The 16,080-nt window shown below is 45.7% G+C and overlaps 2 protein-coding genes across 5 annotated transcripts in view; both read left to right on the top strand.

The window, feature by feature from the left end:
* ift43 (intraflagellar transport 43 homolog (Chlamydomonas)) overlaps window positions 1–16,080 on the top strand; it is a 294,545-nt gene that overhangs the window by 127,838 nt on the left and 150,627 nt on the right. The window lies entirely within an intron of this gene.
* Window positions 1–16,080, top strand: part of esrrb (estrogen-related receptor beta) — a 45,751-nt gene that overhangs the window by 28,282 nt on the left and 1,389 nt on the right. For all 4 annotated transcript variants that reach the window (XM_086127128.1, XM_086127127.1, XM_086127126.1 and 1 more), the window contains 3 exons: window positions 3,205–3,315; window positions 3,671–3,832; window positions 13,266–13,535. In XM_086127128.1, the coding sequence (XP_085983254.1) occupies window positions 3,205–3,315; window positions 3,671–3,832; window positions 13,266–13,535 (543 nt within the window). The remainder of the gene's footprint in view (window positions 1–3,204; window positions 3,316–3,670; window positions 3,833–13,265; window positions 13,536–16,080) is intronic.

Below are 16,080 nucleotides of genomic sequence, written 5' to 3'. Positions count from 1 at the left end.
GCATGTGACATAACTGAGTGTAGTTGAGTCATTCATCAGCTGCATAAATGAAAAATATGAGATTCGGTAACAATAATTTAACAATTTTTAGTTATTAATGGGCTGACTTATTAATGCACAATAAGTCATTTTTACTGCTATTGTATTAATGTAACGTGTGTTAAGTACCAGTCAGTAATTTCAGTCAGCGGTAGGGGCAGGGATGTCAGCACACCCGGGAACGTCGAGCTAACCTGTAAATGGACTACGTGACAAGGGTGTCGGTGTGGCAGCCCCTTGGGTCTGAATATGAGGTGGGGTCAGTTTGCTTCCTTCTCTCATCACCGCGCGTGATTAAAAATGCTGCAGCACTCGGACGAGCATGCAGCGCTGGCATCGGGGGCCCTTGGAAATAGTGCTGACGGCAGTTTAGCAGGGCGGCTTCCTTGAAAGGCGAGGTTCACCATGCCTTGCCATGTGGCCTTCTGATTTTCCCAGCTAAAATAGCTTCTGCCTAAGCCCCGCTTGGCATTGCCAACCATCCCAGACATCCTGACACTTTCCCCAGGGAGAGAGACACAGAACAGGTGAGCGACTCAAAATAAGGGCCCCTATCATGGCCGTCCACGCAAAGTGAGTGAAGACAGGCTCTTTTGTAGGAGTGTGCTTGGAAGGGGATTATTATTGTTTTTGGAGAGAAAGAGGAGCCGCAGGTCAGCTGGCCCCCGCCCCCATCCTAAATCCTGTGCTAATCCGTGCACAAATGCCGGCCGCCTTGGCCAAAAGCCCTCTCCCCCAGCACCCCGCTTTGAAGAGATGATACCCGCGCTCAACCTCTGCTCGCCTCGCTCCGCTGTGTGGCGGGCCATAAAAGAGTGAAATGACTTTAGATGAGGTGGCAGTTAAACCTCTTCGCACATTTATAACACACCTACTGTTTACTATGGAGAGAGCTCAGCAGCGTCAGACCACTTACAGCTGAGGGCCACCAAGGGGACATATGAAGCTCTCTAAGGCCCCTATCATGTCCTGTCATAGTGCCTGGCAGTGGGAGTGACTGAGTCTGGTCGAGCTGCTTTTAATGGTCCCGCTCCTCTCCGGGTCCCATCTCTGACCCTCTTGGACAGTAAAATGAGGCTGGATTGTGCCAGGTTTTAATTCCTGTCAGCATCTGTTAATTATGACCAGGGCTGTTCTAATTAAAAGAGGCACCCACCAAACTTCAAATGCTGGCGTTGCACCCACCGGCTGACATAGCCACATGACTCAACTGGTCGAAAGGATCATAGAGAACGGGAGTGCAGCCATCTGGCAGCGCTCGAGTTCATCGGGTGAGCCGCAAGAAACTGTAGAAAGTGGTGACATCACATTGGACCGTGAGAGGAATTTTCCATGGCTGCGGCATTGGCTGTAATAAACAGTGGCAAGCGGAGTTTTTTTATATACATATATATATATACCTGTATAGATAGATAGATAGATAGATTTTTTTGTAATAATTCCAAAGACATAGTCAGAGATCGAATGCTAAGAAAATCTGCATTGTTTCTTAACTGGAGTAGCGTTAAAAGAAAGCTGTCATGTAAAGTGCAGGTATAGTTGCCATCAGATTATTCCCTGTGTCTTGCTGGGAAGGATCAGTCTCTGTTGGGAATTGGGGGTAATTAGGTTAGTGGGTTGTCAGTGTCAGGAAATTGAAAGACAATCCTAATCAGATTTGTGTTCCTAGGGAGTCAAATAATTTATATAAGTGGAAGAAATCTCTATTTTACAGTTAGATGATAATACACTTTATGGCCCCACCCATGTGGGGTAGCTGTCGGCTATGGCAATATGATAAAAAGGCAGAAAATCAAGAATGTATTTTGCATAAATCCTCCCTTGTATCCCTTTTTGGTAAATGGCACTCTTGTTTTACATCACCTGGTGTTCCATTTCGGACATACACGGTATGACTGCCAATTGCCGTCCATGGGACACATCCAAGCTCATCCTCTCCAAGAGCATTTGCTGATGGGCAAATTGTATTAGGCTCATTTGCAGTGGCCACACAATGCCCAGGATTGACACTGTCCTCCCTGTTATAAAGTGATGAAATCATCAAGGAAGTGCTTGTGCTTGTGGTGTTGTTTGCTCGGAGGACGTAGCGGGCTGACAAATTAACTCTTCCCCCCCACCGCGCATTTCATTGAGCCTCTTCTCGTCCACCCTTTAAGTATTAAATTTGTTTGGAGGTTGCTTTATGCATACGAGGTAAATTGAAGGGATTTTCCCTCTTGACAGGATTAAGATATCAGGCTGGATGAAAGCAGTGACATGCCTGTACAAATATGGGGATGCGGGATAAAGGTTTGCATACATTTGCATTGAATAAGTGAATACCTGCCTGGTCATATCAAATAAATAGAACGGCGTAGATTAAGTATGTTAACTATGGAGAAAATGAATAGAATAGAAAATACATCCAAATAGAAACATTCTTATCAAATAATGAGATAATAAATAACTTATGTTATGATGAGGCAGGCTTGACATTTACAGTATCGGTGTGGAACCCGGACCCCTAGGTGTGGTTGTGGGTGATAAGGCGCCGTTGCTGCTCTTCTGAAAGAGGGGTGAAATAAGGGTCTTTTATGAGGAAGCAATACCTAGTTATCTGTGTGGAGTATGACAGCGGATGTTTTGTTCACTGTGCGCAAGGGGGGGAAACAACACAGTTTCTCGTTGGCCGGTCACGTTTCTTTTACTGGATGTTAAGGACCACACACACACACACCAGAGCTCTCACTCATGCACAAACAAGTAAAGAGCCAATTAGTATGCAGTCCGCTTCACACAAAAGCTAAATAATTAGAGGACCAGTCTGTGAGATCATTGACCCCGTGTTAAATATTCATATGTTTAGACCTGCTCTGGGCTCAGTTGTGTCACAGTAGACCAGCCAGGCATGGACCACATATGGGAGGACAGCCTTTCCTCTGACATATTCACACACAAACTGACATGCTTGCTTGTACAGGGCCTCGTGCAGTCATTTAATGTTTATTTAGAAGCTCGAGCCCAATCAATCCCTCAATGCCTTATACTGACTTTTAAATATTGTCCTACCTGGCTCGTGTAACCTTTACCATACACCTTTTTTTTTTTTTTCAACCAATATTTTCTGTGAATACGCTTAATGCTGATTGCCTCCATTTTGTATTCTTCTCAATTTGTCCTCTATAGGGGTACGCTTGGACCGAGTTCGAGGGGGCAGACAAAAGTACAAGAGGAGGTTGGACACTGAAAACAACCCATACCTGGGTTTGGCGCTCCCCCCTCCTACCAAAAAGCCTCGTGAGTACTGCCCCGTCACTAGCCCATTGTCTCCCATCTCCGTCGCGCCTCCTCTGCCGGGCAAGCAATCAGGTAAAGGTTAAGGGAAATTTGAGGCTCAATAACATTACCCCCGTCTGTTTTATGTTTGGGCAAGTCTGTGGGCTGGGATTATTCAGGAGCTCTCAGAAAAGAGTGTCCCATATTTGCACACAGATATCGATTATGTTGCAAAAGAGATTTTATAGCCTTCATTGGACGCCATACAAAATCTATCCAAAGGATTTGTTTCAGATCATGGAGATTTTTTGGGGGGGATAAAACATTTAACATCTATATTGCTTTGTCTGCCCTCCTTTTTCTCCTCTCCCCTCAGTCACAAAGATAGTATCTCACCTTCTGGTGGCAGAGCCAGAGAAAATCTACGCCATGCCTGACCCCACCATGCCGGAGAGCGACATAAAGGCTCTTACCACACTGTGCGACCTGGCTGATCGCGAGCTGGTCGTCATCATCGGCTGGGCCAAGCACATCCCAGGTATCATCTTTTGTTTCCGCTACTTAACTACACTGCGCTGCCTGACTTTTTTCCGTTTGTCTTTCTCTGCTCTTTTTGATGCTTTGCGGATACATCGCGCACGCACATTCTCACCGATAATTAATGACAGAAGCTCACAATGCCACAGGGCGTGTGGCATGGAGGGGGTGCGAAATGGACAGAGCTGTGCAAGAAACAAATCAATAGAGTGCATCTAAAATCCTGACACTGAATGGAGAGGGGAACACACTGACCTGCTTCCAATGCGTGCTATGATGACAAGGGAGAGTAAAGTTGGAGTCTTGCCCACTCAAAACAAAACATCATATCACATGCAGACCCCTACATATGCACACGTGAACGCCCACTTAGTAATGGCGCGCATACTCGTTGAATTATTGATGGGTATAATCGTGTTTCCTCCTCGGCCCATACACATTCCGATAGACGAGGTGTTAGGTTAGAAGAGCCTGTTTGCTGAATTAAGGGCACAGCGCACCTCACGTCAGCAGAGATGTTGCTTCCTCTGTGAGTTGTGCTCTGATTTTGACAAAGAGCACATTGTTTAGCCCCCCCCCCCACTTTTTTTTTTTTTTTTTTTTTTTTGCCACCAAGGCAGATTCTTCTTGATCTTGAACTTGGCCCCCATAATTCGAAATAAATGTATGCTTCTCTGCCACTTCCATAACCTCTTCTTAGTTGCACAACTCGAACAAGCACAGCTCTGACGTATGCAGTACACTAGCTGCCCCGCTCAAACACGTGCTATGATGCATTATATCGAATGAGGTGAAGAGAGACCATTTCAATCGCAACATATTTCTTTTCATCCAAGTCAAGTCAGCAAAGGCAGGTGCATTTTGTGCTGAAAAGGTCTCCGGGTACTTCTAAGAAGGTAGGGTTTTAATCAGGTCCAGATCTGATAGTAAGGAGATTAGCACTGGCTATGCTCATGGCCCCTGGCCTCAGCTGTGGCCCGTTATGCATCTCAACTGTTTGGATAACTCACCACGCACCGTGCACGGTCAGCAGACTGAGAGTTTAACCAAGAAGCTTACTCAGGACTGGAACTCAGGTGACCCGGTGACACACACTCTCATTGTCCAATTCCCAAAAGTTGCCGCTAAACTTAAACCCGCATCATAGCGCCACCTTCAAACAATAATGGCCTAAGTCACTGATTTAGTATTTTATAAAAACACGAAAAACCGACCCGACTACTGATTATGATATATTTCACATGACGGTCTTAAAAGTGTGTTGTGATAATCAGATTATACTAACACATATTGCGCGTTGCATAAATGCATAATGGTAATGGGATTTGTGTCATTCCAAATGCGGCGGTAATGATCATTTAACCCAAAACCTAAGGCAGTAAGCCAGAGTGTCTTCTGCGAAACAAGGTGCAGTACCTGCAGTATTATAGTATCTTAAGTAGATTATGCTCATCTGTTTTCAAACAACTGGCTTACTCCTGTTTTATATGGGCTTGCTTGTAACAGTATCTATCATTATTTACACACAAGTTGGCAAAATACAGATGACTGGTAGCTGAGTGCTTTGTCTGCCACATTGGTGGCGTCTGTATTAGCACAGTGGGTGTCCTCTGGCCATGAAATAGCAGCATAATTGAGTTGTACATGGCTGAACCTGATCAGAGACGGTTCAGTGGTTTTGCCACTCCATGCTCTAACTCTCCATGCACCAAAGCAACCCCAGGGTAGTGTACCATGCGTTTGCAGTGAGCTGCGGGACAAAAAAGAAAAAGAAAAAAAAAAAAGAAAGGGGGGCATGCGGGTGATTGCATTCTGATAGATTTCTGACGCCGTAGGCAATGGAATTAAAAAGATTAACAGTTCATTATGAACTAGACCACATTGATTAGACCACTGACAGATGGGCCAATAACTAAAGTCCAAATGTAACAATTTAAAACTCATGAAACCGGGTACTCAGCCTTTCCAACAGTATTTATTTAATTTTTTTACGTTGAATTAAGCACGTGTAATGAGCAGCAGAAGAGAGGATATACACATTTTATCATGAGGTTATATATTACCTTTTCCTGCACTGTAAAAACACTTCTTTTTAAGATCCTATTTGTTTTCAAATCTTTGAATGGCCTCGCCGCACTTTACCTCTCTGTGCTCCTCCGCCCCTACACACCTGCCCGGTGTTAGTGAGAGTGTGGGTGCAATTTTTTTCCCGTTTTGTTTAACTTTAACACAGAGATCAATGTGCATTTAAAGTCTCATTTCTATCAGCTAAGCACAACACGACCCAATATTGAAGCAGGGTGCAATCGAGAGGCACATCACCATTCGGCGTGTATTTGATTAACTGATAATCACTGTGGATATTCTTGTCACGAGTGTCACGGCTTCAAATACCACCACGCAAAAGAGTGTAACGCGGCTGTTGCCTATGGGTGACAGGGTCATTAGTAGCAGTGTTTGGGAGGTGGGGGGGAGGGATGCTGACAGATGGCTACTTGCTCCTATAGGTGCTAACAACCTTTGACATACATAGTCGTCCACTAGCTACACGTCTTGTCCCCTTGCATCCCATAAAGCTGCATTTCACATTGTCCAGGAGGTTTAATGTAGCTGAGTACTCGGTATATTGGCAGCCACAGTGAAGTGGAAGCTGTTTACTACTTTGACATTGCCGTCTTCTTCAGGAGTGACGGGAGGTGATAGTGACCCCCCCCCCCCCACACACACACCCCTCACTCCACCCACCTCAAGTTCCACCCTGAATTCTTTCCCACCCACAGTGGGAATGTCATGTGCTCATATGTAAAAGCCGCGATGCATGCAACATATACAGAAGAGTCTTGTTGTTTGGTGTTTGCCGATTCCCAACCCAGCTTCTGCGGCTGGAGTGTTTTCAGCTGGGAATTCACAGAAGGCTCAAGCAAACATTGACACTCTGCTGCAGCCGCTGCCTTGCTCCTATACAATAAAATGTATTTTTGATCCAGTATATGAACCACACAATTATATATTGAGGCATCAGGCTGATATTGCCTGAAAAAATACTTTCCTCCTCATACAGCATTTAACCCTTTCAGGGACAGCGGCTACTACAGTGGACACCTGACCATGTTATAGGGTGCATGAAAGGGTTATTAATTGCATGTTCATATAAGAATGACAGAAAATTCTAATGATTCGGTCTTGTTTGTTTTGCTCTGTAACCCTCGTCCCGCTCTATTGGATGTCAGCTCATCAGCTCTTCATTTGACTGGCAGGCATCTGGCATGTTAGTTGTTAACATGCAGACAACAGAGATGTCGTTTTATAAGTTGTCGTATTAGCGTCAGCCCTCCACCAAGACTAAACACCAATTCCCCCCCCCCCCCAAGGCTCTTGTTTTCTCTTTGCCATTAAATTGTGAAATCTACTTACGGAGTTGCCAGCCTGATCCCACTCAAGCTTCGTAATCTCCTTGTAATAGAGTGTGAATACTGGCCAGCAATAAATCAGCACCTCATCAGTTCACTTTATTAAATATAGACATCTACAGACGGCTCTTAGTATATTCAATTTACCCTCTGACGTAAGCTTCTACACAGGAGATAAAGATAGATTGAGCAATCAGGTGCATGCTGAGGGCTGAACCTGAACAGGAAAAGGGCTGGTGGAAGGTGGAAAAGCTACAGGGAGATTGAGATGGGACGCAGCGTATCAGAGACAGGCAGACAGTGAGGAGGATCTAGCGCCAGGATGGGGAGGTCTGCCAGGTGGAATGGGGGAGGGGTTTGTTGAGCGGTTTCTGTCACACATAAGCAGGTGCACTCCCCCATCATAATGACAACTGGAAAATATTAACGTTGATATCACACAACGCATGTTTTATATCTCCATCCATGCAAACCTCACAGTTGAAAGTCAATACTTAGGACTGTTTTACCTCAAATGGTGGTTTCCGCTCTAATAGACGTGTGACCCAATTCCATCATCCACTTGAACAGATACAGTAGCGTGCCATGAAAAAGTATTTGTCCTCTTTTCAAATTCTTACTTTTTTATATCGTTTCTCCATTCTTATTTTAGGATCATTCAGTGTAAAACTAAAATGCAGTCAGAAATCCCTGTGATGGTGGCGGTATGCCTTTAAGAGACCATCAACACCGATTCACCCCTCATTAGGCTTTGCCACTCCATGGCTGCAGAGATAAATTATGTGTAATTATGACAATGATTAAAAGCTTTTTTTTTTTTTTTTTTTTTGGGCGCTGACAGCAATATCTAATGTTGGGATTGAACAGTGGAACCCCAGGGAAGACTTAAAGTTTTTCAATTTTGGGGTCAGTAGGTCATGGGGTGCAGACTAAAACAAGGGGATTACTGTATTGAACATGATTCAACCCAATAATGTGGGCGGCCCGGCAAAATAATCAACTATAAGATTAGCGTTACAGAATGTTGGGGGCCGGTGAAAGAGAGAGTCTCTGTGCCTTTGTGCAGACCAGCAATAGAATTTAATAAGCTTTTAAAAATGCTAAGCTTGTTCTTTTTACTATTGATCAATCAACTCACGCTAAACAAACTTAAGTGGCGGTCTGGTGGTCAAGTGGTTAGCGTGTTGACCTCACAGTGCAGAGGGCGTGGCTTTGATCCCGGCTCCGACCTTCCTGTGTGGACCTTGCATGTTCTCCTTGCCTGCGTGGGTTTTCTCCGGGAGCTCCAGTTTCCTCTCACATTCCAAAAACATGCATAGCAGGCTGACTGAACACTCTAAATTGTCCCTTAGGTGTGAGTGTGAGCGTGGATGGTTGTTCGTCTCTGTGTGCCCTGCGATTGGCTGGCAACCCGCCTACTGCCCGAAGACATCTGGGATAGGCTCTAGCATGTCCCGCGACCCTTGTGAGGATAAAAGCGGATCAGAAAATGGATGAATGGATGGAACCCAATCATGTTCACGGGGTACTGGTCAAATCACCAATTCTTTGATGGGATAATGGGATGGTTATCGTCTTGAAAGAAGGTAGAAAGCTGGCATCAATTGCATCCAATATGGTTAGAGCTTTTGTGTGTCGGGAATGCTTGTTGAACATTTATGCGTGTCCACTGGAGGTAAAATTATCCGTGTCAACCGCCACATTTTTTTACCGGGTTGCTATTGATCCAGATGTTGCCATGTTAATTCAAGAAGAATCATGGTTCACACGCTCGTATGATCATTGCTACTGGTTATACATCTTTCACCACACTCTGGCAGATCAGAGTTTGGGTTTTTTTTCTTTTTTTTTCTTTTAAGCGCCATCTGAAATGGCAAGCTCTGATATAAGCTAAGCGTCTCGCAGCAGGATCCCTCAGTTCAGTTGGAGGGTATACTGTAGTGGTGAAAAAAAAATGATGTGCAGAACAGCTGGGGCCCAGTTAGAGGCAGTTTGACTCCAACTAGAGCCCAGAGAGCACTTGCCTTGGCCGAGGTGAGATTGCTGCCGGGCGCAAGTCTTCAGGGCCTGCTTGTCCTTCTGATAGCTGGCTATGATAGATCCACCTGCGTCCAGCCACAATGACTGTCTATCTCCCCCCCCCCCCCCCCTCACCCAACCTGCTCTCTGGTCCCCTTTCACTTTATGCTCTCACTCCTTTTCCCTCGTCCTTATCTGCCTCCTCTCTACCCTGCATCTTCTCCTCTCTTTTATCCTCCAATTCACTCCCTTTCTCTGCTGCCGTTTTTTTTTCTCTCCGCTCCCTCGCTCGCTCCTCTCTGTTGTCTGATTGAGGGTGAGTTACGAGGGGGCTGCAGCTGGAGGGAGGCCACCATGCCTCGTAATTACATCTCTTTTTATTACCCGCGCTAATGGCCCTCGGGGAGAGGGAAACAATAATAAATTAATAGAATATGAACTCCAGCTCAACAGAAATCTCCAGCATTTCATTTTTGGACCATCCAGTCGTCTGATTAATCTCTGAGAGGTTCGAGATGGCCGTCTGTGAGTTTTGCCCGCCCCCTCCTGTTGAGAGCCCACGGGCGAGATAAAAGCAGCGATGATGGTTTTGGCTTCTGTCGATGCTGCTCTTATCCTTCAGCCTTTTGAGCAAAGATGCAGTTTAACTCTGTCAGCTTGCAGACCTTTTGAAACTCGATGGAAGCGAATATGTCAGTGGCAGTCATGAAGACGCGTTACATCCTGTAATCTTCCAAATAAAAATCCATTTCGGAGCTAAATGCACAAGATAAAGCTGCGCTTTGTTATTACCATTATTATTTTGGGCGATGCGGGACGCTAAAATGCACTCAGCGGTGGAGTGGAAAAAGGCCTTCAAGTGTGCAGACAGGCCTCTCTGATTTGGTCAATACCGTGTCATGTTTGGTCAAACCCCACCACCATTGGCCGTTGACTGGAAATGAAGATGTAAATATTGATATTTCATTAGAGGAAATCACCTACTCTGGCCGCACTTAACCGGGCCACCTTCACAGCACGGCGGCCGGAGCGCATTGTGACCTGCGGAGTCGGGAAGTCACTTCATTACTCGATTAAATTGAGTGGAAAAAGGGAAGGCAACGACACGAAATCCCATTTGGAGCGATAATTTCAGCCCTGAAGAGAAGGGATGGAGCAGCGGGGGAAAACACCGCCTCTCCATCGCACAACAGCGGATTAAATTTAAGGACTTTTAGCGTCAAAGGTAATTGTAGGCTGCTGGGCTGTGTGCGTATGGCTGAGGGCTGTGCGCTGTATCAGAGCAACTCTAAAGCCTCTTCAGCAAGACCCGGACGAGGCCTTCACCACGAGCTGTCACATTGGGAGCGCCGCTTTAGTTCCGCTTCAGCCCTCTTTACCATTAAAAGCCTCCACAGAGCTTTGCCAGTGATTGCGATGCCAACCTGATGTGGCAATCAAGAAGGCGCCCGTGCTCGGATGACAGTTTCACTCTGGCCAGTCCGCATTCTGTCCAACTTAATGGACACGTATGCAGACAAGGAAATAACACGGCCAAGCATTTGAACGTTCACCCCAAGTATGTTTAATGGCGTAGACTTTTGCAAACTATGCTTTATTGCGCCCACTGACAATAGTGACGCGCTTTGAGTGTTTTCGGCAGTTGTTTGTGTGGTCCAAATTCTCCAGCCTTCTGACCAGTCCTGCCGGACTGTTCGCACTCTATTCTACCGACTATTGATTCCCCTTCAAAATGTGAAGGCCCGCACATTCTGATCACAATCTCTTAATTAATGTATCCTGCAGCTCTCCCCCTGCAGTGGTCATCACCACGATAAGGGGAATTGAACACAGGTACCATTTTGCCGGGTTCTGGTTCCTTTTTCTGCTGCTTCCACATCATGGCTTTTAATTCTGTGTGTGTGCGTACGTGTGTGTGTGTGGGGGGGGGGGTTATTGTTGTCCCGGGCAGAAGCAGATAAACACGGAGGCTGGTGGCGGCCCCCAAATGTGGTCATTTGTTTTTCAGAGAAAACGCAGGGCATAGATGTGTTGAGCAGGCCGGGTCAATACTGTAATCTATCGGCTCTTAATCACGCAGTGGCAGGTGGCATGGCAACAGCGAACTTTGTAAAAGCAATCATGTTAATCATTCGTGGAGCTGGAGAGCCTAATATGCTGTCAGAATGGGCCGCCTGCAGGCACAAGAAAGAGGCGGAGGGAGGGAAAGGGTGGCTTTCACGGCGGGTGTAGCCTTGACACTTTATGGCTGCCTAGCATCCAGGGAAATAGACACAAAGATCTTTCTCTTTTTCGACGAGCCCTTTTTTTTGATTCTTTTGAATTTCTCACAGATCAACCTTATGTTCAATAGTTGCGACTGAGTGGTTCGGCGCCCGTTTGGCTATTTGAGCCCACCCAGCTGCTGTTGCAGCGGAAGCCTTTGATTTGCCTTGATTTTGCCTATGACTGCACTGCTACACTTTCTGCGTGCGTGCGTGCGTGCTGCTGTGCACGCACTCTGGCAGGCCTGCGCTGCCCGTGCTTCTCCCTTCCCGGGTGACATCTGTTTGCGTAACTTTTTAAGCTTTGCGTGCACGTGCTCCCTCATCACCTTGTTCCTCCTAAACGCCATGTGTGTGTCATGTCCTCAACCTCTGCAACGGGACCTCGTCCCAGCGCTAATCCTCGGCTCACCAGCACAAGTATGACAGGATGCAAGGGGTAACCACCTGCCTTTGTGCATCCCAGACCTTTGCACCGATTTACTGTCGTCGCCCACGGTAAAGCCCACTCAAGCACCCTGACACCTGCTTTAAAGAGGACGTTCCTGTGTGCATTTAAATTGAAGCGGTGCTTTCCAGTGAGTTCCTCTCGATGCACTTGTGCTCATCTCAAATTTCTGAACGAAAAATTCTTTCGAAAAAGTATTTCATCATGAGAAAAAACAACTATTGAAAACATTTAACAATTACATAAAGGACATGAAGATGTGTCATTGTGTGCTGATACAAGTGGTAATAGTTGGGCCTTGGAGGGTGTGGTCTTCACGCTTCTGACTTTTTAGTTTGTTTATCCATCCATCCATTCATTTTCTGATCCGCTTTATCCTCACAAGGGTCACGGGGCGTGCTGGAGCCTATCCCAGCTGTCTTCGGGGAGTAGGCGGGGATAACCTGAACCGGTTGCCAGCCAATCGCAGGGCACACAGAAACGAACAACCATTCGCGCCCACACTCACACCTAGGGACAATTTAGAGTGTTCAATCAGCCTGCCATGTATGTTTTTGGGATGTGACAGGAAACCGGAGTACCCGGAGAAAACCCACGCAGGCACGTGGAGAACATGCAAACTCCACACAGGAAGGCCGGAGCCGCAATCGAACCCTGCGCTTGTGCACTCTGAGGCCAACGTGCTAACCAGTCGACTACCGGGCTGCCCCTTAGTTTGTTTAGCGTGAGTTAAATGATCAACAGTAAAAAGAATAAGCTTACAATTTTTCCAAAAGCTTATTAAATTCTATTGCTGGTCTGGATCAAGGCACAGAGGCTCCCTCTTTCACCCCCCCCCCCCCCCCCTTTCTGTACGTCACTGTTGCGCTACGCTTGTCCTGAATTCCTCAGCGAAGAACGCATGAATCGTAACGCTGATCTTAAAGTTGATTATTTTTCCTTGGTGGAGGCTTGCCCTCTCTCCAGGTTGCTGTTTATTAGCTAACAGAAGAAAAAAATAGTCAACCACTTTTCACAAAATCTCATAGGGGGGAAGAAAACAAATTCTGTTGTGGTGGTGATTTGGATCTATATATTATAAATATAATGAAGAATTTTTGTATGACATTGTGTTCATTGGAATTGTAAATTTTGCATTTTAATGAATTTCTCTCTGAATTATGCATTATTCTCATGACAGCAGTTCAGATATAATGCGGCGGTTCAATACTTTTGTGTATGCAGTTCGCTGCCACACCAAACGGCAGAGGTTGCGTTCGACGCTCAAAATGTATTTGTTCCCTGACCTTCCAGGATTTTCCACCTTGTCTCTGGGAGACCAGATGAGTCTGCTGCAGAGCGCCTGGATGGAGATCCTCATCCTGAGCATCGTGTTCCGCTCTCTGCCCTACGAAGACGAGCTGGTATACGCCGAGGACTATATCATGGACGAGGAGCACTCGCGGCTGACGGGCCTGCTCGACCTCTACGTGTCCATCCTGCAGCTGGTCCGCAAATGCAAGAAGCTCAAAGTGGAGAAGGAGGAGTTTGTCACACTCAAGGCCATCGCTCTCGCCAACTCAGGTGAGACGTGCACACATTGTTCATTAGGATTTCATTTTTATGATTCCATGTGTGTTTTCCGTTTTGTACTATTTTGGATCAGATTTTTAAAAAGTAAAACCTGGGGGGAAAAAAAGGGAATTTACGGTACTCAAATGTATTGTGTCATGTGGCTGCACGCAATAAAATCATTTGGATTTTATATCCTTTTTTTTTTTTTGAAGATTTATAGATTATAGCTTTATAATTGGTGTAAATAATGTTTCTGTTTTGTCACTTGTTTGTTGATTTGACATTTTATGCCACCCTTTTTGTTCAATTACACACGCTTGCGCCCGCACACACACACGTTTTTTTAATAGTGTACATTTATTCTATAATTTTCCAATTTAAAAAATGACACTATCGAGGTTTTAATTAATTTTGTAATCCTAACATTTTTGTATTTGACTTTTTTATTACACCATACGATATTCAAAAAAACTTGCCCTTCAGTGTATTTTCCATCAACAAGTGTTTGCTTGATTTGAAACTTTTCCTACTTGGCCAATGAATATGCTGACCAAACGATGAAACTGAGATATTGGCCAACAGTTTCCGAGATGACATTTCTCACTTTTGCAGGACTTCTAGCGTGTAACCTTTAGTTTAGAGCGTGAGCCGCACAGATGGGGAGAAGATAAGGGCAACGCAACGAGAAAGAGGCACGGAATGGAGGGAGCTTTTTTTAATTGAACACCTTGTGAGTTGTGGTATTTCTCCTCCGCTATTTCCATAACAGTAGCCGCAGGCCACAGCAGCCGCTGGAGATAAATTTAGCATTTCATTAGGAGCACAGTGGCTGTCAATAAAATGTGTTAAGTCGAATGGAATGAGTATCAGGCCGTGATAGAGCTCGTTTGTTCCAATGCAAAGACGGCACGCTGCTATCGACAGGATCCTTTTGAGGAGGCAGGACCTGTCCCCACCGACCCACCCTCAGCCGCACCCCCTCTCTGATCAATGCACGCCGGGTCACCAGGCCGCTCCCCCTTTTGTTTTGTCCAGGTTGAAAAATGAAAATGCTGATGCAAGCTATTTGCTTTGAGACAGCAGAGCGTCGGTCATGCGGTGGGCTCGGTGGGGAGGAGGAGGTGTGGGAGGAGGGAGTCCGCCAGGTTACAACAAGGTCTCTGGGAAATCATTCTCCAGGGACCCCCCTCCCCCCAACCCCCGTTTGACAGCTGTGAAAATTCATGGCCATTGATTTAGTAATTAGCAGTTTATCAATCACATCGATGTGGGCTTTCTGATAGATTGCAAGGAAATTGTTTCTTCAAAGTGTTTTTTTTTTTAAAGTCCGTCCCTCCTCCAAACGTTACACGCTGCTCGCTCCTTCTTCTCTTGTTGGTATCTTTGACATCAACGCACTTTTTTTTTTTTAATTGTTTGTTATTCTTCCAAGTATGTCCCAGTTACATTGTGACCCCTCAATAATTAAATGATATCATAAAAGAGTTTCCAAACACTTCACCAATAGGTAAAACTAAATAGTTGTGCTATTAAACAGAACAGAATCTACCTTGTAATTTACAGAAATGGAAGTTGGAAAATCCATCTTTAATGATGAAGCATTGGAGAATTCCTATACTTGTTACCTCACACATTGCCGTATAGTCTCATTAAATGAGGGTGTAAATGTGTGTGCGACTTTAGTTGAATGCGGGTGGCGGGGTGGGGGTGGACCTCCTATTAGTAAAAATACTCAGTAGGGTTCTGTTTTCTATTTCAGTGGAAATCTAACAAAAGATAATTATGTTCTTGTCTCCTCTCCCTCTCCCTTGCCTTTTCCAAACGACCTACTTCATTTCACCACTGTGGGCTTGAAAGCCGTCAGAGTGAAAAATGTCTCAAGGTTTTGGGAATACGCTTGTTCCAGTCAATGAATACGGGTCCTGCTTCGAAAATCCGTTTTGCCTTTGAGCGTCCCAAGTGGCCAAAACCGCATGTCGCCAAGGTGAGACACGTGAGGCGGCCGATGACTCGCCGCCTCTGGGGTGTCAGACAACGGTTAGCCCAGTGAGAGACGCGCCGCCGCCGAGACTCTCTGAGAGCGCGGGGCTGATAGCAACGGAGCAAAAGGCGACAATGGGAGAGAAGCGCGTAACATGATGCCGTAGACATGTACTTGAACTCAAGACTGCACAGGTGGTCGACTCAGATTTGACCCAAATTAAGTCCAATAAAAACTGAGCCCAAGTCTGCGTGAGTACAGTGAACCCCTGTTTATTGCTGGGGATACCTTCCAGACCCACCAACAATAGGTGAAAAGCCGCAATTTAGGCAGACCGTATAAAAGAAAGACGTGTTTTTTTTAATGGTTTTACCCGTTGCATATGCTTCAACCCAGGGGTCTCACACTCGGTTTAATGAACAGTTTGAACATTAACGGTTCTTCGGAATATGAACAAGGTATGTGACATGGTCCTCACTATCCCCTTGTACTTTGCATCCTCCTCAGCATAACCAGTTGAGTAAAGCCGTCTGATTTCTTGAGCACTGTAACTTTCTCTGTACATTCAAGACA

Source organism: Hippocampus guttulatus, chromosome 13, assembly GCF_054856545.1.
Source record: "Hippocampus guttulatus isolate MCC_2025c chromosome 13, RoL_Hgut_1.0, whole genome shotgun sequence".
NCBI lineage: Eukaryota > Metazoa > Chordata > Actinopteri > Syngnathiformes > Syngnathidae > Hippocampus > Hippocampus guttulatus.
The sequence above is the reverse complement of the archived record's forward strand: the minus strand, read 5'-3'. Positions and strand labels throughout refer to the sequence as shown.